Genomic DNA, 24038 nt, shown 5'->3' on the forward strand with positions numbered 1-24038 from the left:
AGGAAACAAGGAGGCGGGATTTAGTTCTTCACTCTTCATTCATGCATGAGAACCTTGTTATCCACCTTGTGGGATAAAAAGGATAACAGTGGCAGGAAACTCCCACAATGTCATTCTATTCATCTCTATCCTACTTTCTTTAAATGATGGACCAAGAACCCAGGGGTCAGGGAACTGTAGGGAGTGTGTGAGAAGGAGGCATGTCCCATGGGCTCATCCCTTCACCATTTCGAAGTCTTTGCTCGACTGCTGCCTTCATAGAATTTTCCCTTATATCTGGTTTTAAAATTTCTAGTCTCACTTTCCAGTTCTCCTGGTCCCAATTTCCTGTGATATTTTCTTGCATAACATTGATCTCCTCCTAGCATATTAAATACCTGACCTATTTTGTGAAGGCTTTCCAGGTGGTGCAGTGGTAAAGAATCTGCCTGCCAATGCAGAAGACAAGAGATGTGGGTTCCATCCCTAGGTGGGAAAATTCCCTGGATTAGGAAATGGCAACCCACTCCAGTATTCTTGCCTGGGAAATCCCATGGACAGAGAAGCATGGAAGGCTACAGCCCATGGGGTCGCAATGAATCAGACAAGACTGAGTGCGTACGCACTCACACACACACACACAATTTTGTGAATCATCTGGGTTTTCCCATCCCAGCCCTTGAAAAGAATCTCTTTGTGATTAGGTATTTTGTTTGGGTTCCCTCCCCCAAAAAATATAGCCATGGCCGTATTAGGGATCTACTTATGTTTGTCATGAATATTCCTTCTGCCACTGCAGACGCCACCAGTGTAGCCGGGCCTGGAGCTACACCTTTGACAGCCTTATTGGGAACCACATCTCGCAGGCGTTACAGGAAACTTTCTCTCCACATATGCCCTCTTTCCTGGCCACGTACCCAGACTTTTTTACCCTGGGCCTGGTGCTGCTGGTCACCAGTAAGTCAGGGGTCAGAGAAGAATGGGAAGAGCAGAGTGTGGAGGGGGAGCTGGGGTGGGAAAGGCTTGGGTGGCAGAATGGTGGGGGATTAGGGCTGGAATGGTCTCTGATGTGAGAGGCAGAAAGGCAAGACATAGACCATTGTTTCCCATTCGTGGCATCATTGCCAGTTTGGGTTGGATCATTCATAGGTATAGGGGTGTGCGTTTCAACTTTTTTAGAAAATCATTGTTGGATGTTGAGTAGCATTTCTGACATTTACCCACTAGATACCAGTGATACCCACCCCCTAAACTGTGAAAATCAGAATATCTGGAGACATTGTCAAATGTTCCTTAGGGGACAAAATCATTCCCAGGCTGAGATTCATTTACTTAGACCTATTAGTATCTCTTCTGTATTGAGACCAAATTGTGGTTTTAATTGAGGAGAAATTAGCATAGCACAAAATTAAACATTTTATTATTTTTCCCAGGTTTATTGAGATATGAATACAACACTGTACAAATTTAAAGTATACATGTAATGATTTGGTAGATGTATATATTGTGAGATGATAGTCACGTAAGAAATTAACCATCTTAAAATGTACAATTCAGTGGTACTTAGTATATTCACAATGTTGGACAACCACCTCCATTGAGTTCCAAATATATTTTTAAATAAAAACATTTGATTTCAAGGCCAAGCATGTTTCAAATCTGTAAGCAAGATCACCCAACTCAAAATAGCAAAAGAGTACCCCTATCAAGTGAGTTTCCAAATATTTTTATCACCTTAAAAGGAAATCCCATACCCATTGAGCAGACATTTTTATCTGTCCAGCACCAATCCCTCAGCTCTTGGTAACTGTCTATGGATTTAGTTATCTTGGATGTCTCATATTACATCTTTCCCACAGGCGTACTGGCTCTGGGAACTCATGAGTCAGCCTGGGTTTACAAAGTGTTCACGGGCATCAACATTTTGGTTCTCAGCTTCTTCATCATCTCTCATTAAGGGAGACCTGCACAACTGGAAGCTCACAGAACAGGACTATAAGCTGAATACATCTAGATCCAGAGGGACTAACCACCCACGTGTGCTTCTCTGGTGGCTCAGACAGTAAAGAATCTGCCTGCAATGCAGGAGACCCAGGTTCAATAGAGAAGATCTACAGAAGGGAATGGCAATCCACTCCAGTACTCTTGTTTGGAGAATCCCATGAAAAGAGGTTACAGTCCATAGAGTCCCAAAAGTCAGACATGACTAAGTGACTAACACTTCCCACCCATGTGGGTCTCCCTTTCAGACATCAGGGGTGTGTTCAAGGATGAACTGACTTTGCCCACAGGTTCCTGCTTTGCCTGTCCTTGCACTGGTGAGCATCTTTGTGAATGTTTACTTGATGATGCAGAAGACCTCTTGGATCTGGGTCCTGTTTGGCATCTGGATGGTGATTGGTAAGTGACTTCCTTGGATAATGAGACCCTTTGAGTGACAAAACCCAACCATCTTCCTACAGACTCTCCCCTAAACTGTGTCAGACACCATGATAGGAGGCCTCTTGGGCATTTGTAAGTGAGGAGTGCGCCTACTTTTCCTTCTCATCGTCTCATCTCCCTACTAGGATCTATCATATACTTTGGATATGGGATTCGACACAGCTTGAAGGAGAACAATGATCAACAGCCACAGCCTCCACCTTCCAGACTCTTGACAAAAGCATTCCTGCTGCTGAGTCATCGTAACCACAGGACATAGATGCTGTGTGGCATTCCTCCATGCACTGAAGGGTCTGCTGGCTCAAGGACACTCTGAGCCTCTATGGAGTGTGAATGTGGGATGCATTTACAGCCATAAACATTTCACCAGTGGACAAAACGACTTTGACCTTGTACTTTTTTTTTTGGCATAACTTTTGGGAACTTAGTTCCCAGATGAGAGAATGAACCCCCAGACCACAGCAGGGAAACTGCTAAGTCCTAACCCCTGGACCTCTAGGGAATTCCCAATGCTGTACAATTTCTATGAAAATTTTTTTTAACTTTACAATATTGTATTGGTTTTGCCATATATCAAAATGAATCCACCACAGTATACATGTGTTCCCCATCCTGAACCCTCCTCCCTCCTCCCTTCCCATACCATCCCTCTGGGTCGTCCCAGTGAACCAGCCCCAAGTATCCAGCATCGAACCTGGACTGGCAACTCGTTTCATATATGATATTATACATATTTCAATGCCATTCTCCCAAATCATCCCACCCTCTCCCTCTCCCACAGAATCCAAAAGACTGTTCTATACATCAGTGTCTCTTTTGCTGTCTTGTATACAGGGTTATTGTTATCATCTTTCTAGATTCCATATATATGTGTTGGTATAATGTATTGGTGTTTTCCTTTCTGGCTTACTTCACTCTGTATAATAGGCTCCAGTTTCATCCACCTCATTAGAACTGATTCAAATGTATTCTTTTTAATGGCTGAGTAATACTCCATTGTGTCTATGTACCACAGCTTTCTTATCCATTCATCTGCTGATGGACATCTAGGTTGCTTCCATGTCCCAGCTATTATAAACAGTGCTACGATGAACATTGGGGTACATGTGTCTCTTTCAATTCTGGTTTCCTCAGTGTGTATGCCCAGCAGTGGGATTGCTGGATCATAAGGCAGGTCTATTTCCTGTTTTTTAAGGAATCTCCACACTGTTCTCCATAGTGGCTGTACTAGTTTGCATTCCCACCAACAGTGTAAGAGGGTTGCCTTTTCTCCACACCCTCTCCAGCATTTATTGCTTGTAGACTTTTGGATCGCAGCCATTCTGACTGGTGTGAAATGGTACCTCATAGTGGTTTTGATTTGCATTTCTCTGATAATGAGTGATGATGAGCATCTTTTCATGTGTTTGTTAGCCATCTGTATGTCTTCTTTGGAGAAATGTCTATTTAGTTCTTTGGCCCATTTTTTGATTGGGTCGTTTATTTTTCTGGAATTGAGCTGTAGGAGTTGCTTGTATATTTTTGAGATTAGTTCTTTGTCAGTTGCTTCATTTGCTATTATTTTCTCCCATTCTGAAGGCTCTTTTCACCTTGCTTATAATTTCCTTTGTTGTGCAGAAGCTTTTAAGTTTAATTAGGTCCCATTTGTTTATTTTTGCTTTTATTTCCAATATTCTGGGAGGTGGGTCATAGAGGATCCTGCTGTGATATATGTCAGAGAGTGTTTTGCCTATGTTCTCCTATAAGAGTTTTATAGTTTCTGGTATTACGTTTAGATCTTTAATCCATTTTGAGTTTATTTTTGTGCATGGTGTTAGAAAGTGCTCTAGTTTCATTCTTTTACAAGTGGTTGACCAGTTTTCCCAGCACCACTTGTTAAAGAGATTGTCTTTAATCCATTGTATATTCTTGCCTCCTTTGTCAAAGATAAGGTGTCCATAGGTGCACGGATTTATCTCTGGGCTTTCTGTTTTGTTCCATTGATCTATATTTCTGTCTTTGTGCCAGTACCATACTCTCTTGATGACTGTGGCTTTGTAGTAGAGCCTGAAGTTAGGCAGGTTGATTCCTCCAGTTCCATTCTTCTTTCTCAAGATAGCTTTGGCTATTTGAGGTTTTTTGTATTTCCATACAAATTGTGAAATTATTTGTTCTAGCTCTGTGAAGAATACCTTTGGTAGCTTGATAGGGATTGCATTGAATCTATAAATTGCTTTGGGTAGTATACTCATTTTCACTATATTGATTCTTCCAATCCATGAACATGGTATATTTCTCCATCTATTAGTGTCCTCTTTGATTTCTTTCACCAGTGTTTTATAGTTTTCTATATATCGGTCTTTAGTTTCTTTAGGTAGATATATTCCTAAGTATTTTATTCTTTCCGTTGCAATGGTGAATGGAATTGTTTCCTTAATTTCTCTTTCTGTTTTTGCATTATTAGTGTATAGGAATGCAAGGGATTTCTGGGTGTTGATTTTATATCCTGCAACTTTACTATAGTCATTGATTAGTTCTAGTAATTTTCTGGTGGAGTCTTTAGGGTTTTCTATGTAGAGAATCATGTCATCTGCAAACAGTGAGAGTTTTACTTCTTCTTTTCCAATTTGGATTCCTTTTACTTCTTTTTCTGCTCTGATTGCTGTGGCCAGAACTTCCAAAACTATGTTGAATAGTAATGGTGAAAGTGGGCACCCTTGTCTTGTTCCTGACTTTAGAGGAAATGCTTTCAATTTTTCCCCATTGAGGATAATGTTTGCTGTGGGTTTGTCATATATAGCTTTTATTATGTTGAGGTATGTTCCTTCTATTCCTGCTTTCTGGAGAGTTTTGATCATAAATGGATGTTGAATTTTGTCAAAGGCTTTCTCTGCATCTATTGAGAGAATCATATGGTTTTTATTTTTCAATTTGTTAATGTGGTGTATTACATTGATTGATTTGCAGATATTGAAGAATCCTTGCATCCCTGGGATAAAGCCCACTTGGTCATGGTGTATCATCTTTTTAATGTGTTGTTGGATTCTTATTGCTAGAATTTTGTTAAGGATTTTTGCATCTATGTTCATCAGTGATATTGGCCTGTAGTTTTCTTTTTTGTGTGGCATCTTTGTCAGGTTTTGGTATTAGGGTGATGGTGGCCTCATAGAATGAGTTTGGAAGTTTACCTTCCTCTGCACTTTTCTGGAAGAGTTTGAGTAACACAGGTGTTAGCTCTTCTCTAAATTTTTGGTAGAATTCAGCTATGAAGCCGTCTGGACCTGGGCTTTTGTTTGCTGGAAGATTTCTGATTACAGTTTCAATTTCCGTGCTTGTGATGGGTCTGTTAAGATTTTCTGTTTCTTCCTGGTTCAGTTTTGGAAAGTTGTACTTTTCTAAGAATTTGTCCATTTCTTCCACGTTGTCCATTTTATTGGCATATAATTGTTGATAGTAGTCTCTTATGATCCTTTGTATTTCTGTGTTGTATGTTGTGATCTCTCCATTTTCATTTCTAATTTTATTGATTTGATTTTTCTCCCTTTGTTTCTTGATGAGTCTGGCTAATGGTTTGTCAATTTTATTTATCCTTTCAAAGAACCAGCTTTTGGCTTTGTTGATTTTTGCTATGGTCTCTTTGTTTCTTTTGCATTTATTTCTGCCCTAATTTTTAAGATTTCTTTCCTTCTACTAACCCTGGGGCTCTTCATTTCTTCCTTTTCTAGTGGTAAACTTTTAAAAATATAATATGCATAGAGGAAAGTGCACGCTTTGGACATGTGCAACAAGATCAATTTTCTCCAGAAAGTACCATGGTGTAATCAACAACCAGGGGAAGAAAGAAAAATATTAGCTTGCTCATTGCAAACAGTTACTCAGCCACAAAAAAGAACTAAACTCTCCACACAGCTTCAGCCACTCCTTCACATCTTGTGTGGTTGAACTTTTTTTTTAATTTAGACTATTTTAAGTGGATTATACTTCCATTTTTTTGTCAGTTAGTGTAAAAGTCAAGTGTAACGTCCCAGATTTGGGCTCAGTGGTAAAGAATTCACCTGCCAATGCAGGAGACGTTGATTCAATCCCTGGGCCAGGAAGATCCCCTAGAGAAGGAAATGGCAACCCATTCCGGTATTCCTGCCTGGAAAATTCCATGAACAGAGGAGCCTGGTGGGCTACAGACCATTGGGTCACCAAGAGTCGGACACGACATAGCTACTAATCAACAACAACAAAGAGCCAACTACTACATTTAAGCCCCATTTTGAAGGTCTGTGCCCAGTGTTTTAGCACATTTGATGCAGGCCAGAATCTAGTAAACCCTTCAGCAGTACCCCCATCCACCCTTCACCCCTCCATTTCCTGCTCCAGGTTTTTCTTCGTAAGGAGCAGAGCTCCTGACCTCTGACATCACGTATCACTTCCCTGCCTGCGAGCTCAGCTCTCCCAGCAAACAAGGAGCTCTCCAAGAGCTCCTTGGAGAAAGGACCAAGTCACATCCTTTTAATCCCCTTCCATCCGTTTGTGCAAGACTGGACACAGGCACCTTGCTTATCCAATGCTTGTGTAGCTTGAATTAACATCAGAGACTTTAAGCCCCTCTTCTGCTTGGGGTCCTGCTGGGTTGGGGGCCCCAACACTGGAGAGTGTGTGTGTGCTCAGTTGCTTCAGTCGCGCTCAGCTCTCAGTGACCCCATGAACTGTAGCCCACCAGGCTCCTCTGTCCATGAGATTCTCCATGCAAGAACACTGGAGTGAGCTGCCATGCCCTCTGTAGTTTCACCTTCAGTTCAGTCGCTCAGTCATGTCCGACTCTTTGCGACCCCATGAACCGCAGCACGCCAGGCCTCCCTGTCCATCACCAACTCCCAGAGTTTACCCAAACTCATGTCCATTGAGTCTATGATGCCATCCAACCATCTCATCCTCTGTCATCCCCTTCTCCTCCAACCTTCAATGTTTCCCAGCATCAGGGTCTTTTCAAATGAGTCAGCTCTTCCCATCAGGTGGCCAAAGGATTGGAGTTTCAGCTTCAACATCATCCTTCCAATGAACACCCAGGACTGATATCCTTTAGGATGGACTGTTTGGATCTCCTTGCAGTCCAAAGGACTCTCAAGAGTCTTCTCCAACACCACAGTTCAAAAGCATCAATTCTTCTGTGCTCAGTTTTCTTTATAGTCCAACTCTTATATCCATACATGACCACTGAAAAAAACCATAGCCTTGACTAGACAGACCTTTGTTGGCAAAGTAATGTCTCTGCTTTTGAATATGCTGTCTAGGTTGGTCATAACTTTCCTTCCAAGGAGTAAGTGTCTTTTAATTTCATGGCTGCAATCACCATCTGCAGTGATTTCATCATGTGAAATGCCAGGCTGGATGAAGCACAAGCTGGACTCAAGATTGCCAGGAAAAAATATCAATAACCTCAAATATGCAGATGACACCACTCTTATGGCAGAAAGCAAAGAGGAACTAAAGAGCCTCTTGATAAAAGTGAAAGAGGAGAGTGAAAAAGTTGGCTTCAAATTCAACATTCAAAAAACTAAGGTCGTGGCATCCTGTCCCATCGCTTCATGGCAAATAAATGGGGAAACAATGGAAACAGTGACAGACTTTATTTTCTTGGGCTTCAAAATCTTGGCAGATGGTGACTGCAGCCATGAAATTAAAAGATGCTTGCTCCTTGTAAGAGAAGCTATGACCAACCTAGACAGCATATTAAAAAGCAAAGACATTACTTTGCCAACAAAGGTCTGTCTAGTCAAAGCTATGGTTTTTCCAGTAGTCATGTATAGATGTGAGAGCTGGGCCACAAAGAAAGCTCAGCGGTGAAGAATTGGTGCTTTTGAACTGTGGTGTTAGAGAAGACTCTTGAGAGTCCCTTGGACTGCAAGGAGATCCAACCAGTTCATCCTAAAGGATATCAGTCCTGAATATTCATTGGAAGAACTGATGCTGAAGCTGAAGCTCCAATACTTTGGCCACCTCGTGTGAAGAACTGACTCACTGGAAAAGACTCTGATGCTGGGAAAAATTGAAGGCGGGAGGAGAAGGGGATGACAGAGGATGAGATGGTTGGATGGCATCACTGACTCAATGGACATGAGTTTGAGTAAACTCTGGGAGTTGGTGATGGACAGGGAGGCCTGGCATGCTGCAGTTCATAGGATCTCAAAGAGTTGGACACAACTGAGCGACTGAACTGAACAGCTGAGATCATTTATAGTACTTATATGCATCATGACATACTCAGCTGGTCATGGGCTACTGTGTGCAGGACACCTGTAAGAGCTTCACCATGAAAGCCCTGGTTGCTGCTGCATGAGGGTCACATTGCAGCAACATTATGGTCATGTTATATGAGGTTATGTTATGGCTCCATTTTACCTACGTTATGGTCATGGCTGCTGCATCATCCAGGAGAGAGGCTGTGTCATGGCTGCCATGCCAGCCAGGACAGAATAAATGTGTCTGCAGTTTCTATGACTCCTTGCATCTCCTTCCAGCTTCTTAGCTTGTGCCTTGCCTACCCTGGGTTCAGCGAACAGTGTGAACAGTGAGACAACTGGTGTCATGAATAGGATCAGCAAGACACCCTCCTCCAGGGGATCTTGCCGACCCAGGAAACAAACCCGAGTCTTTTGTGTCTCCTGCATTGCAGGCAGATTCTTTACCACTGAGCCACCAGGGAAGACCCCCCCACACACACGAGTGTTCTCAGGTCATGTGCAGACTGTGGGAAGCTGAGTGGTGTAAGAGGACTGGGAAGGAGCAGAGTTTGAGTGGCATCCCCAGATTTACAGTCCTTTATTCCTAATGTCTGTGATGATCAAAAGAATTCAAGTATGCATGAAAATAAACAATCTCTAATGAGAATAGGAAAGTTTTATTTGAACCAAAATGAGTATTAGAGTCTGGGGGACACACTCGGAAATAGCTCTGACTAACTGCTCCATTAAAGCATGGATTTCAGCACATTCTTATCCTCATCCAAAAAAAGAACATACATCAATATAACAGGGTACATTCCTTCAAGGTTTCAAGAGACAGACATAGGGAGACTATAGGACCCTGGTGTCTGGGCAGGGAATCTTAGCTTTCAGGAGGCGTTAACATGAATGCCACAAGAAGGGAATTATCAGCCTTATCTTCAAAACAGATGCTCTCTACTTCAGTGGTTAAAGAAGATGTGCTGTGAGGGACTGACAGGCTGTCTTAGTTCACACACAGTTCAGACTGAACCATGTATAAGACAAATTGAATTCCCCATATCTCAATATGTGAACATTTTCTCTATCACAAGCAGATAAAAATCCTAGAACTATATGATCCAGCAATTCTACTTCTGAGGCTATATCCAAGAGAATTGAAGACACACTCTGGAAGAGATATTTTTACACTCCTGTTCATAGCAGCATTTTTCACAATAAATAAAGCATGAAAGCAACCCAAGTGCTCATTGATCAAAAAAAAAAAAAAAAATGGAAAAGCCAATGTGGTATGTGCCCACAATAGAGTATTCTTCAGCATTAAAAAAGAAGGGGATTCTAACACATGCTACAACATGCATAAACCTAGTAAACATTCTACCAAGTAAAATAAGCCTTCCAGGAAAGGACAAATATTGATTGATTCTACTGAAATAAAGTCCCTAGAGTGGTCAGAATCATAGAGACAGAAAGTAGAATGGTAATTACCAGGAACTGGGAAAGGAGAAAGGGGGGTTGTTGAATGGGTAGAATTTCAGTTTTGCCAGAAGAAAAAGTCCTGGTTTGTTTGCACAAAAAGTGAATGTATTTAACTTGACTGAAAAGTGAAAGTCGCTCAGTCGTGTCTGACTCTCTGCTATCCCATGGACTGTATAGTCCATGGAATTCTCCAGGCCAGAATACTGGAGTGGGTAGCTATTCCCTTCTCCAGGGAATCTTCCCAACCCAGGGATTGAACCCAGGTCTCCTGCATTGAAGGCAGATTCTTTACCAGCTGAGCCATCAGGGAAGCCCTACGTGATTGATCCACACACTTAAAATGATTAAACTAGTCAATTTTATATTACGTGTCTTTTAACATACACACACACATGCACACACACACGCACACACAAACCATCTTGGAACCACCCCCTGAGGATAACCACAGAAGAGTCAGGGCTGATAGCCACACAGCAGATGGTCTCCGCCCGCCCAGCCCCATCTCCACCCCAACACCCCAGGGTAAGGACTGTCTTCTATGCTCAGGACTCCCTGCTTCAGTTCTTGGAGATGTCTTAGCTCCAGCCCTGCATGGCTTAACCTCAGCCTCCCTGACTGACCCAGTGCTCCAGGCTCTGCTTCAAGGATCCAGTAAGTCTCGGATCACCCTCTTCTGTAGGAGACTGGGTGCTGAGTTCACATTCTCCCAAAGAGACCTCTGCAACCCCAGAGTGCAGGGGTCAGCCTGTTCCAGCCTGAGGGTGGAGAGCCCCATTTTCTAGATGAAAACAAGAGCTGGGACCTGTCTGTGTTTGTGTGAGAAGAGGTGGGATTTGGGGGGTTAGATCAAGTCTGCAGACTGTGACTCTTTTTTGACTGGTGCTCAAACAATAGTGAAGATTCCCCTTATACAGGGTTTGTGATGTGAATACTGATGTTAGTCTCCTGTATACTGTTGACCCTCCATATCTGTGGGTTCCTCCTCTGTGGATACAGGGACGACATAAATGACTTGACAATCCTCAGGTTTTGGTGACTGCAGAGATGACTGTATGGTGATTTATACTAAGTCACCATGAGATTTGCTACAACCCTCTGTGAAGCAACTCTGTGAGGTTGGCTCTATTATTTACCATGGCAGCAATTTAGGAAAACAGAAGTAAATACCACAGAGCATAAAATTTGCCATCTTAAAATATTTTAAGCGTCCAGTTCAGTACTGTGGCACATTTTGACGCAACATGTTTTCTTCTCCTCAATCCGCTTACACTTCCAGTAACTTTGAAACATATTAAAAGTCTTCCCTGAGTTTAACAATCCAAAGCTCAGACACGGAAGACTTGCTCAATGTGTCTTTTGACCAACTGCTCCTAATCACTCCATTGCTCTGTGGAATTGGACTCCCAGGACCAGTGGCAGATGGACCTTCTTGATGGCTTGGTGTCTTATTTTCTCAGCAGATTGTAACATGTCAGCTACGTCTAGGATGCTGCATCAGTATGTTCGCCAATTTAGTCAGAAGCTGGTCCACAGGCAGCCACTGGAGGCTGGAGCAGAGCCTGAGAGTCCCGAAGCTCATCTGAACACCCTCGACCTGGTGGCCCTGGGTGTGGGCAGAACCCTGGGAGCTGGCGTGTACATTCTGGTTGGTGCAGTGGCCAAAGTGAGAGCTGGACCAGCGACTGTCATCTGCTTCCTGGTGGCCGGCCTGTCCTGTGTGTTGTCTGGGCTCTGCTATGCAGAGTTTGGGGCCCGGGTACCAGGCTCCAGTTCTGCGTATCTCTACAGCTACATTACCATGGGACAACTCTGCGCCTTCATCAGTGGCTGGAACCTCATCCTGTCCTTGGTCATGGGTGAGAGGATGGATCGGAGGAGAGTGTGGGGCTTAAGATCAGGTTCTAAAAGGTGGGGTTTAGGTCTTCACTCTTTCATGAGAATTTGATTATCCACTTTGTAGGGGGAAGTGGATAATAGTGGCAGGAAAACACAACTTCATTGTTTTCAGCTCTGCCCTGCTTTCTTTAAATGAAGAGCCCACAAGGAAAGGGGACTCTAGGCAGTGGCCAAGAGGGAGGCATGACCCACAGGTTCATCCCCTCACCATACTGAAGTTTCTGCTCAACTGTTTCTTTCATGGAATATTCCTTTACATCCAGCTTTCAAATTTCAATCCACACCTTCCAGCCCTCCTGGTCCCAACTTCCTGTTACGTTTTCTTACATAACATTAATCTCCTCCTAGCATATTAAATAGCTGATTTATTTTGTGAATCGTCTGGGTCTTTCCATGCCAACCCATGAAAAGAAACTCTTTGAGGTCAGGTATTTTGTTTGGGTTCCTCCAAAACAAAATATAGCCCATGGCCCATACTAGGAATTGGTTTATGTTTGTCACTGAATGTTCCTTCTTCTGCCACTGCAGGCACCGCCTGTATAGCCCGGGGCTGGAGCTCCGCCTTGGACAGCCTGACTGGGAACCACATCTCTCAGGGGTTACAGGGAACTCTCTCTCTGCATGTGCCTTACTTCCTGCCCACCTATGCAGACTTTGTTGCCCTGGGCCTGGTGCTGCTGCTCACAGGTGAGAGGGGGTGATGAGATGGGAAGAGTGGGGTGCAGAGCAGAAGCTGAGGTGAGAAAGGCTTGGGGTGGCAAAATGATGGAGAATGAGGACTGGAAAATAGGATCTGTTGCCGAGGTCCAGCCCCGGCTGATCCAGGGAGTTCGAAGCGGGGATGGTATCGGCAAGGATCAGGATACAATAGCTTCAATTAGACATTATTTAGAGATGTAAAGAGTAATAGAATGAGGATAGCTCAGTAGGAAAATACAGTGGAGAAAAGAGGCTGAGTATCTTGGTTTACGAGGGAGACCAATAAAACTTCAAGACAATAAGCTTGCACCACTTACGTAGGCCGCAGGCGTCCTTCCGTTCTCCCGAAGGAGAGAAGACACTGAGGCCTCCCCAGTCGGATCTTAGAAGCCCAGGCATAATTAGTAAGCTTGGTGGGTTCCGCGCTCCAGATGGACACTCAGCCAGAATTTGAGAGAGAGAGCAACATGGGGAGACCAGTATTTCAAGGAACTGATCCCAATTCTTTATTTTCCATGGTCTACTTTCATACACTGAGATGTTATGCAAAAGTCACGTGGGGTCAGCGTCCTGACTTTTATCAAAGTCAGGTGCTTCATACAAATGTATACAGAGGTCTTAGGGGTGTTACATCATCTTCTGGCCAGGGGGCCTGCTGACAATTTATGACCTTCTCCTTGTGACAGTGGTCAGTGAACCAGGACACTTATTTCTCCAGGGGTGATTATTCTTAAAACAGACTCCACCTTCTGAAGGTACCAGATAAAGTTACATTCCTATAGGGTGAGGGTGTAGTGGGTTTTAATTAAGGAAAGAATTTACTTAGCCTAAGGTCCAACGTGATTAATATCAAAGGTTAATACTTATTTCTTCTATATATTCATTAATGTGTGTAAGGGCAGGGGATGTGGAGACTTAGCAACAAACATTGGCTCAACACATGAAAAACCCTTCACCAATACAATTTCTAATCAGCCCACTATACTTATACTAATGATTTTCTAACTTTTCTAAGGAACCTGTTTTTAGAAGGTTTAAAGCATCTCATGTGTCTCGCGGTTGGGAGGCTATGAGCAATCACATGTGGCCGGACAAGCCTGTCAGGCAGGCTAGAGAACCTTCAGAGGCGTTTGTAGGTTAAAACACTCTTGTCACGCCCAGGAATTTTTATTAACTGGAGCTCTAAGTTAACTCCTTCTCCGAAAGAGGTGGTGGGGGACAGCCCCCCGTAAAGTCAGAGGTGTAGGTGAGAGCACAAAGTAGTAAAGCAGGCAGGCTCTGGTTATGGGGGTAGATGCTCGAGGATTTCCAGGAGGACTCCTGAGGCTCGATCCCGCCTTTGCGTATGTCAAGCCTCCTTCCTCATGACCTTTGCCACGGGTGGAGGTCCTCCCGCTGGCTCCCCGAAGTCTGTGATATGAAAGACAAAAAGGCAAGACATTCCCATTCTTGGTACCTCTGACAGTTGGGGCTTGATCATTCATAGGTGTGGGGGTGTGCAATTTGGGTTTTTTAGAAAAACTCATCATTCAATGGATGTTGAGTAGCAACTCTGAACTTTACTCACTAGATACCAGTGACACACACCTCCTAAACTGAAAATCATGATGTCCCCAGACATTGTCAAATGTCACTTGGCGTACAAAGTCAACCCCAGCTGAAAATCATTTATTGAGATCTTATTGAGAGTTGAACTATAAAGAAGGCTAAGTGCCGAAGAATTGATGCTTTTGAACTGTGGTGTTGGAGAAGACTCTTGAGAGACCCTTGGACTGCAAGGAGATCTAACCAGTCCATCCTAAAGGAGATAAGTCCCAGGTGTTCACTGGAGGACTGATGTTGAAGCTGAAACTCCAATACCTTGGCCACCTAATGTGAAGAGCTGACTCATTTGAAAAGACCCTGATGCTGGGAAAGATTGAAGGTGGGAGGAGAAGGGGACGACAGAGGATGAGATGGTTGGATGGCATCACCAACTCAATGGACAGAGTTTGGGTAAACTCTGGGAGTTGGTGATGGACAGGGAGGCCTGGCGTGCTGCGGTTCATGGGTCGCAAAGAGTTGGACACGACTGAGTGACTGAACTGAACTGAACTGACTGAGACCTTACAAAGATGTATTTTTAATTGAGAAGAAAATAACATAGCATAAATTAAACATACTATTTCCCCCAGCTTTATTTAGCTATAAATGCAACACTGTACAAATTTAAGCTGATGTTTGGTAGATCTGGATTTAACATGACAATTTGGTAGAAGTATATGTTGTGATATGATTGTCACAGTAAGAAATTAATGACCTTAAAATGTACAGGTCAGTGAGACTTAGTACACTCACAATGTTAGGTAACAGTCACCTTCACCTGGTTCCAAATATATTTGTCACCCCGAAAGGAAACACCATACCCACTGAGCAGTCACTGTCCATTCGTCCACCACCACCACTAACTCCATAACCCCTGACAACCACTAGTCTGCTTTCTGTGACTATGGATTTAGCTGTTTTGGATGTCTCATATTCCATCTTCCCCACAGGAGTACTGGTCCTGGGAGCTCGTGAGTCGACCCTGGTTAACAAAGTGTTCACAGTCATCAACCTTTTGGTTCTCAGCTTTATCATCCTCTCTGGCTTCATTAAAGGAGACCTGCACAATTGGGAGCTCACAGAACAGGACTACAAACTGAACACATCTGGATCCACTGACACTTATAGCTTGGAACGGTACTCTTGGCCACAGCAATGCTTGGGGGAGGTGGTGCAGAGCCGGAAATATGAAGACTAAAAGACCAGGGCTTCCCTGTCGGCTCAGTGGTAAAGAATCTGCCTGCCGATACCAGAAATCTGAGTTCAATCCCTGCGTTGGGAAGATCCCCTGGAGAAGGAAATGGCAACCCACTCTGGTATTTTTGCCTGGGATATCCTATGGACAGAGGATCTTAGAGGGCTACAGTCCAGGGGGTTGCAAAAGAGTAGGATATGACTTAGTGACAAAACAACAACAACAAAGAGACCTGGGCTGATGGATCCAAGTGATGAGGGTCCAGGATTCGTGGTATTAAGGGAGGAGTCCAGTAGAGATGGCTCAACACATCTCACCCATGTCCTTCCTCATTCCTTCTCCCACCATAGCTTGGACCCTCTGGGTTCCGGAGGGTTCATGCCCTTTGGGTTTGAAGGAATTCTCCACGGGGCAGCAACATGTTTCTACGCATTTCTTGGTTTTGATTCCATTGCCACGAGAGGTAACGTTGTCACGGTGTGTCCCATCAGAGGGTTGGGCACAGTTTGGGCTTCTTTTGGGTGTAGGGGTTGGCAGTAGGTTAGCCTGTTCTTGAAGATTCAAGAGGGAATTTGATTTTGTGCTTTCATTCCAGTATGTTTTCCTGACTCAGCATTTCTGCCCTTCCTGCAGGGGAAGAAGCCCTAAATCCTCAGCATTCCATCCCCTTCAGCATCATGATTTCTCTCTTCATCTGCTTTTTGGCATATTTTGGAGTCTCAGTGGCACTCACTCTCATGGTACCCTACTACCAGATTCAGCCCAAGAGTCCTTTGCCACAGGCTTTTCTCCATGTAGGGTGGGGCCCTGCCAGATATTTCGTGGCTATCGGCACCCTCTGTGCTCTTACATCCAGGTCAGTGTTGTGGTTTTCTACCCATCTACTATCAGATGCTAGGGTATCCCAGCCCTTGGGATTGAGAGACAAGAGAGAAAGACATCTTACCCCATGTAGACCAGGGAGAGGATGCCCTGGCCTCTCCTGCTTCTCCATGTCCTCTCACATGTCCCCATTTCCTCTCCCAGCCTCCTGGGTACCATGTTCACCATGCCTCGGTTGATCTACGCAATGGCAAAGGATGGGCTCCTTTTCCAGGGACTTGCCTGGATCTATGATCGCACAGGCACCCCCGTCATGGCCATCATGGCTTCTGGAAACATTGCAGGTGAATAAAAAGAACCTACTCCTTCTCTGAATCAACTGCCCAAACTTGCAGCAGTTACTCACTCTCTCCCCTCCCCACCTTGTCTATGCCGTCACTCCAGCGGTCATGGCATTACTCTTCGAGTTCACGGATCTTGTGGATCTCGTATCTGTTGGGACCCTGCTTGCTTATTCCCTGGTGGTTTTTTCTGTGCTTGTCCTCAGGTGAGACCCCACTACACTTTGGGGGCTTTGGGCTCTTGGAGATTGATGGGGAGGTAATCGTCTGACTCGATGGACATGAGTCTGAGTGAACTCTGGGAGTTGGTGATGTACAGGGAGGCCTGGCATGCTGCGATTCATGGGGTCGCAAAGAGTCAGATACGACTGAGCAACTGAACTGAACTGAACTGAATCATCTTCTGCCTTCTTGCTGCTTTCTAAATGTCCTGGTCCACTTAGCTGGGAATAGACAGATTAGATTGTCCAATGTTGGATGTGTAGGAGCTGCTGTTATTATTGCTGTAATACCTCTAATTCAGATACCAGCCAGATCAGATCTTAAGCAAGAAGGAGAAAATAGAAGACAAAATTGAGATGAAGTCTGAAGTTGAAGGAAGTCCTTTGGACTCTGGACCTGAAGCAGGAACCTCAAACATTCTAAAGAGTCTGTGGTTCCCTCCCAGCACCATCCCGACCCGGAAATCTGGGCAGATTGTCTATGGATGTGCCTCCCTGCTTGGTGAGCAGTGGGATTTCTTTTTGACAGTATTCTCAAATTGGCAGGGTAGGGTGGAAATGTATCTTTTTCATTGATGAGGACACTTGGAGATATCATGGCCCTTCCTGCTGTGGGCAGCCTGGGGAGGGGTGTGACCCCAGGCCTTGCCATCTTTGTCTTCTGAGTCCAGCCTGTTCTCCTCCTCCTTGACCCTTGCAGTTCTCCTGCTGACCATCCTGAGCCTGCTCCTGGCCCAGTGGCCCAGCCAGCTGTTCTCTGGAGACCCCGAGCTCACAACAGTGGCTGTGCTGCTGCTGCTGCTCATCACTGGGGTCACGGTCATCATCTGGAGGCAGCCCCAGGACCCCACTTATCTTTATTTTAAGGTAGGTGACCTTATGTGCCCAAAATGTCCACCTTGAGTGAATGAAGTCTGCATGCTTTGAGGTCTAAACATCCTTTGTTGGACTAGGGAAGAAGGGGAGTTACTTAAACCACTGGACTCTTCCCTGATCCACACTCAATGCTTTACAAATCCAATCTAAGAGGCACTGAACACATCCCCAGTAATAATGGAATCTCCCATCCACATGGAGTAGGGTCTCCCTTTCAGACATCTGGGGTGTGTTCAGAGGTGAACTGACTCTGCCCACAGGTCCCTGCTCTGCCTGTCCTCCCACTGGCGAGCATCTTCGTGAACGTTTACCTGATGATGCAGATGACCTCTGGGACCTGGGCCCTATTTGGCATCTGGGCAGCAATTGGTAAGAGGCTTCCTTGGAAAATAGGACCCCTTGAGTGACTGAACCTAATCCTTTTCCTACCACCTCTCCCTAAACTGTGTCAGATGCTATGACAGGAGGCCTATTGGGCATTTATAAGGGGGAAAAGCACCTACATTCCCTTCCTATCATCTCATTTCCCTACTAGGATCTGTCATATACTTTGGATATGGGATCCGACACAGCCTGGAGGAGAACAATGAGCAACAGCCACCAGCCTCCACCTCCCAGACTCTTGACAAAAACATCCTTGGTGCTGGGTCATCTTAACTGCAGAAAGTAGATGCTGTATGGAATCCCTCCATGCACTGAAGGATCTGCTGGTTCAAGGACACTCTGAGCCTCTACGGAGTATGAGTGTGGGATGCATTTACAGCCATGAATTTTTTGCCAACAGACAAAGCGACTTTAAATACTGCACATTTTTTGGCTGCAGAGCATAGCTTGTGGGAGCTTAGTTCCCCGACCAGAGAATGAACCCCAGGGCCACAGGACTGAAATCACCAAGTCCTAACCACTGGACCTCTAGGGAATTCCTAAAGTCTTACAATGTTTATGTAAGCTTTTTAAAATATCATATGTATACAGAAAAGTGCATGCTTCATAAGTGTGCAGCAAGATACATTTTCACCAGGAAATTATCACAATGTAATCAGCAACCAGAGGAAGAAATAAAAATACTAACCTGCACATAGGAAACAACTACTCAGCCATTAAAAAAGACCTAAACTCTCCGCTACAGTGTAGGCCACTCCATTACATCTTATGTGGTTGGCTTTAAAAAAAAAACAAAAAAATTTAAGTATTTTACATCAACTATTTCAATTTTTTATATGTTAATCTAACAGTCCACCACTTCATCTAAGTTCCATTATGAAGGTGTATGCCCAGTGTTTTAGCATGTGGGTCACTTGATGCAGGTCAGAATCTAGCCAGCCCTTCAGCAGTACCCCCATCCCTGCTTCACCCTCCACTTCCTGTTCCAGGTTTTCTTTCATGAGGAGCAGAGTTCCTGACCTCCTAGATCAAGTGTCACTTCTCTGCCTGTGTGCTCAGCTCTCCCAGCAAACAGAGCTCCTTGAAGAAGGGGACCAAGTCATATCCCCTTTATCCTCTTTGTTCAAGGCTGGATGCAGGCATGAAGCTTGTTAAATGCTTTCATTGCTTGAATTCACATTAGAGATGGTAAGCTCCCCTTCTCCTGGTTGGGGTCCAGCTGGGGTTGGGGTCCCCCCACACTGGAGTGTCTCAGATCATGTGAAGACTGTGGGAAGTCAAGTAGTATAAAAGAGACTAGGTGGGATCAGGGTTTAAGTGGGTTCCCCAGATTTATAGCCCTATCCTCCCAGGGTCCTTGGTGATCATATGAATTCAAGTGTCTGTGAAAATAATCAATATAACGGGAATAAGCAAGAGTTTTATTTGAGCCAAAATGAGGACTATAGTCTGGGAGACAGACTCTCAGATAGCTCTGGGGAATTGCTCCATTGAAGCACAGTTTCCAGCATCATCTTATACTTCATCCAAACAAAGAACACACATCAACCCGACAGGGTGTATTCCATCAAGATTTCCAAAGAGACAGACTGAGTACATAGACAGTGAGGCAACGAACAGTATGCTGATGGCTGGGAAGGGAACCTTATCTTCCAGGGAGTGTTAACGTGGACGCCATGAGAAGGGAGTTATTCATTCTTATTTTCAAAACAGATGTTCTTTAACTCAATGGTTAAAGAAGATGAGCTGTGAGGGTCTGACAGGCTGTTTTAATTCACACAAAGTTCCAGCTGAACCATGCATAAGTCAAATTGACTTCCTCGTATTTCAATATGTCAACATTCTCTCCATCACAAGCAGATAAAAATCTTAGATCCACATGATCCAGCAATTCTACCTTTGAGGATGTACTCAGAAAAATTGAAACCACACTCTGGAAGAGGCATTTGTGCACCCATGTTCATAGCAGCATTTGTCACAATAAAACATGGAAGAAAACCAAGTGCCCATTGATCAAAGCATGGCTAAGTCCATGTGGTATGTGCCCACAATAGATTGTTATTCAGCATTAAAAAGGAAGGGGATTCTAACACATGCTACAACATGGATCTTAGTGGACATTCTTCTAAGTAAAATAAGCCTGTCCAGAAAGGACATATATTGTATCATTCCACTGAAATGAAGAAACGAGTTGTCAGAGTCATAGCGACAGAAAGTAGAAGAGTGACTGCCAGAAACTGGGAATGGAGAAAGGAGGGAATTTTGTTGAATCGGTACAGAGTTTCAGTTTTGCTGAATGGAAAAAGTCCTGGAGTTCGGTTGCACAAAAAGTGAATGTATTTAATGTGACTGAACTGCACACTTAAAATGATTAAACTAGTCAGTTTTATGTTATGTGCATTTTACCACACACAAAATTTTGGAACCTCCCTTGAGGGTAACCACAGAGGAGTCAAGCTGATAGCAACTCTGCAGATGCTCCCCACCCACCAGCCCCATCTCCACCCCAACAACCCAGGGGTTCAGGACTGTCTTCTGTGCTCAGGACTTCCCACTTCGGTTCTTGGAGATGTCTCAGCTCCTGCCCTTCATGGCTAAACTCGGCCTCCCTGATTGACCCACTGCTCCAGGCTCTGCTCCAAGGATCCAGTAAGTCTTGGGTCACGCTCTCCTGTAGGAGACTGGGTGCTAAGTTCACATCCCCCCAAAGAGACCTCTGCAACTCCAGAGTGCAGGGGGTCAGCCTGGCCCCTGACTGAGGATGGAGAGACCCATTTTCCAGATGAAAGCAAGAGCTGGGAGCTGTGTATGTTTGTGTTGAGGGGAAACAGTTTAGGTGTGGGAGACGGGACCAGGTCTGGATGCTCTTTTTTTGTTTAGAGTTCAAACAATATCAAAGATTGCCCACATAGAGGATTTATGATATGCGGGCCACTTCATTTCAGTCTCCTGTATACTGTCGGCACCCCATAACTGAAGGCTCCTCTTCCTTGAATATGGAAGAGACCGTCAGGGACTTGAGAACCTTCGGGTTTTGGTACCCATGGAGGAGGCCGTCATGGTGATTTATATTAAACCACCTTGCAGTACATTATACCCAGCAACTCTGTGAAGCTCGCTCTATTATTTATCATTGGCAGCAATTTTGTTAAATGGTTGTTAAAATACACATGACATAAAATTTACTACCTTAACTATTTCAGAGTGTTCAGTAAATCGTATTTACATTGTTGAGCAACCAACCTCTAGAAACCTTTTCATCTTATAAAACTGAAACTGTGTCCCCATTTAGCAATTACTTCCCATTCTCCTCTTCACCAAAGCTCCAGACCAACTACCACTCTACTTTCTGTCTCTACAAATTTGACTACTCTGGGTACTTCATAGAAGTGGTATCATATATTTGTGTGTGTGTGTAACCGTCTTATGTCGCTTACCATAATGTCCTCAAGACTCCTCAGTGTTGTAGCTTGAGTCAGAATTCCCTATCACTTCTTTTAAGGCTGCACAATATTCCACTGTACATACAGACCACAGGCCTTCATGGATGAACACTTGGTTTGCTTCCATCTTTCAGCTACAGGGAATAACGCTGCTATGAACATATGTATACAGATATTGTACACTGTTTTGAGATACTATTTCCATTTGTTTTGGGTATACATCCATAGAGGGAATGCTCGATAATTGCTGTGTCCAGCACAGCAGGTGAGAAAGACCAGAGTAATGAAAAGACAGACATGTATAATTTGGCAAGCGGGGAGTCAGGGGCCTTGCTGCTCTCCATGGCAGGAAGACAAAATGACTCCTTTCAGCCCGCATTTTTATTGGCAGAAGTCACGTGAGAGCACTTTGAAACAACTATACTGGGGAGTTTGATCAGCGCACCATAAAGGGGGAGGCAAGTTAAGGCCCTGCTGTTGATCAGGAACATCTTGGCTTGTTTCCATGGAGATGGAGGCGGGGGCAGGCAGTGAAGCGGAGCAGAGAGCACGTCCCTTCGGCTCGCTCACTAGCACAATCAAGGAGTGCGGTATGCTGCACCCTCCAGTCATGGGGCAGGTTCTGGTCTCTGCTCCACCAGGCTGCAACATCGCCCCCTTTTTGTCTTGACTGCAGGGCCATCGTGGTCAATAACGGACGAGTCTCAGGGGACTCTCTCATTGATCTGAGGCTAAATCTGCCCACTATGAGAAGGAGTAAAACACAAGCATTAGTACTCGGGTTCCCTGTAGACCTCCTCCGAAGCCTTTGATTACATTTAGAGGGTTATGTTTTTGGAAAGATTCTTCAATTTTAGTCAGAACTTCTGAGGCTGGGGTGGCCTGAAGGTGGGCTTGACTGGTAATAGTAACCTGTTCCTGGAGATGGGTGATGTCTAGTGACACATTGCTCCAAGCTCCTTGGAGGTGATTTTTTTTTTTTAACCAAATCCCAGGTATGTGTAGTCATTATATTTAAGAGGAGTAACACAGTAATGAGTAACATTCCAGTGGCAAACAAGCTGTTGCTGGTAAGTGTAGGCTCTGTATCTGTTCCCCCATATATCTCCCATAGCAGTGTGTTCTTAGTAGCAGCTAACTCAGATTCAAATCGGGTGTCAATTCTTAACTGAGTATTCCACATGTGGGAAGCAGTTTGCACCCAGTCATTGACAAAGTGCTGTGTCTGCACGGTGTCTACCAGGGCAGTGGTTGCGACAGCAGTGGCAGTCACTAGAACGACAAGGATACAATTCCTGCAATCAACATCCCCAAAAAGCATTTAAATGCAATGCACCAGGGAATCAAGTGTCTGGATAATTAAATGCACGCCGGGTGGTGCCTCCCAAGGTTCGGTTAAGTTAGCCGGAAGCCAGACAGCGGGCATGCATTGAAGGACAAGCACAGAATTGCGCTGTATTACAGCATGACTTATGCAGTAATACAGTCTGCAAGATGTACATGTTACATTCCATATATTATTTTCATTTTTAATATAAGGATTCCCTACTAAGAACACTTGTGTGTGAAAGGCACATACAGTGACTCCTAAGGTCTGGCTCTCGGTCACTGTAAGAGTGTAGTTATCCTTGTTTTTAGAGTAATTACCAGCAGAAATATGGACTGGAGATAGAAGGGGAGAGCTATCTTTCAAATATGCATGTGTAAAGGACCCGATTTTTTTAGTATAGTATCAATATATTATATCTTAGGAGCAGCCTTCATGCTGAACAATGGGACCGGAATTTTGAATAAATGCTTGTGTCTTTCTTTGCACAGTCACAGACTGCCATTTCAGGGCTACACAGTTGCGTCCGAGGGCTCGACTGTGAGGTCCCCAATCATAAAATGTAAGATTGGCAACACAAATCTGATGAGGACGAGGGATCACACTGTCCTCCCAATGCAGCCCCTGTTCAGATGCATCCCATACTTTGTCTGCTAACAGGTGGATCCCAGGACAGAGGCTACAGGTCATGTGGTCATGCCTTTTATAATACTTCCAGCCAATATTGTGTATATTTGAGCTGTTTGATTATCACATGTGGGCACAATATTTATCCAAGTTTGAGTATGGACATTAAGGCAATTGGAGCCACTGCCTACACAAAGTGGCAAGGAGGAGGTCAATCCAGAATAATCACACAAGGCTCCTTCTTGTACTAAATCTGAAGGTGCCCCATTAGGATCAGGGAACCAGTGGGAATCATTGGCCCAAGTTGGGGGGGAAGGGTAAATCCAGGTTAAGGGTCTAGCTGATGGAGGGTTTGGAATACAAGTCCAAAACAAATCAGCATCTCCCTAGTTACTGCCCGGGAGACCAATGCCACCATAGCCAGCAGCACGGCTCGGGGGTCTTAAGTGTTTGTGCAGGAGCATCTATTCATTCTTCTGACTTAGTCTCTTCAGTTGTCCCCAGGTCACAGGAGGTGCCTGATGAG

The 24038-nt window shown here is 44.4% G+C and overlaps 1 protein-coding gene across 1 annotated transcript; it reads left to right on the top strand.

Annotated features, from left to right (window-relative positions):
* The first annotated feature begins 11583 nt into the window (after positions 1-11583).
* LOC102400672 (cationic amino acid transporter 3-like) lies at positions 11584-18519 on the top strand. Its single transcript, XM_006063865.4, has 11 exons — positions 11584-11953; positions 12522-12680; positions 15227-15413; positions 15822-15934; positions 16105-16327; positions 16498-16637; positions 16738-16840; positions 17158-17357; positions 17556-17722; positions 17992-18100; positions 18267-18519. The coding sequence occupies exons 1-11, from the start codon at positions 11584-11586 to the stop codon at positions 18386-18388; spliced, it is 1893 nt and encodes a 630-aa protein (XP_006063927.3). The 3' UTR covers positions 18389-18519.
* The last annotated feature ends 5519 nt before the right edge of the window (positions 18520-24038 follow it).

Source organism: Bubalus bubalis, chromosome 18, assembly GCF_019923935.1.
Source record: "Bubalus bubalis isolate 160015118507 breed Murrah chromosome 18, NDDB_SH_1, whole genome shotgun sequence".
Classification (NCBI taxonomy): domain Eukaryota; kingdom Metazoa; phylum Chordata; class Mammalia; order Artiodactyla; family Bovidae; genus Bubalus; species Bubalus bubalis.

Bases quoted from the DNA above. Each gene is read 5' to 3' on its own strand.
- LOC102400672 (XM_006063865.4), top strand. From the start codon at position 11,584: ATGCTGCATCAGTATGTTCGCCAATTTAGTCAGAAGCTGGTCCACAGG. The intron at 15,935-16,104 runs GTAACGTTGTCA...CCCTTCCTGCAG, and splicing joins TGATTCCATTGCCACGAGAG to GGGAAGAAGCCCTAAATCCT. The intron at 16,638-16,737 runs GTGAATAAAAAG...CCGTCACTCCAG, and splicing joins GGCTTCTGGAAACATTGCAG to CGGTCATGGCATTACTCTTC.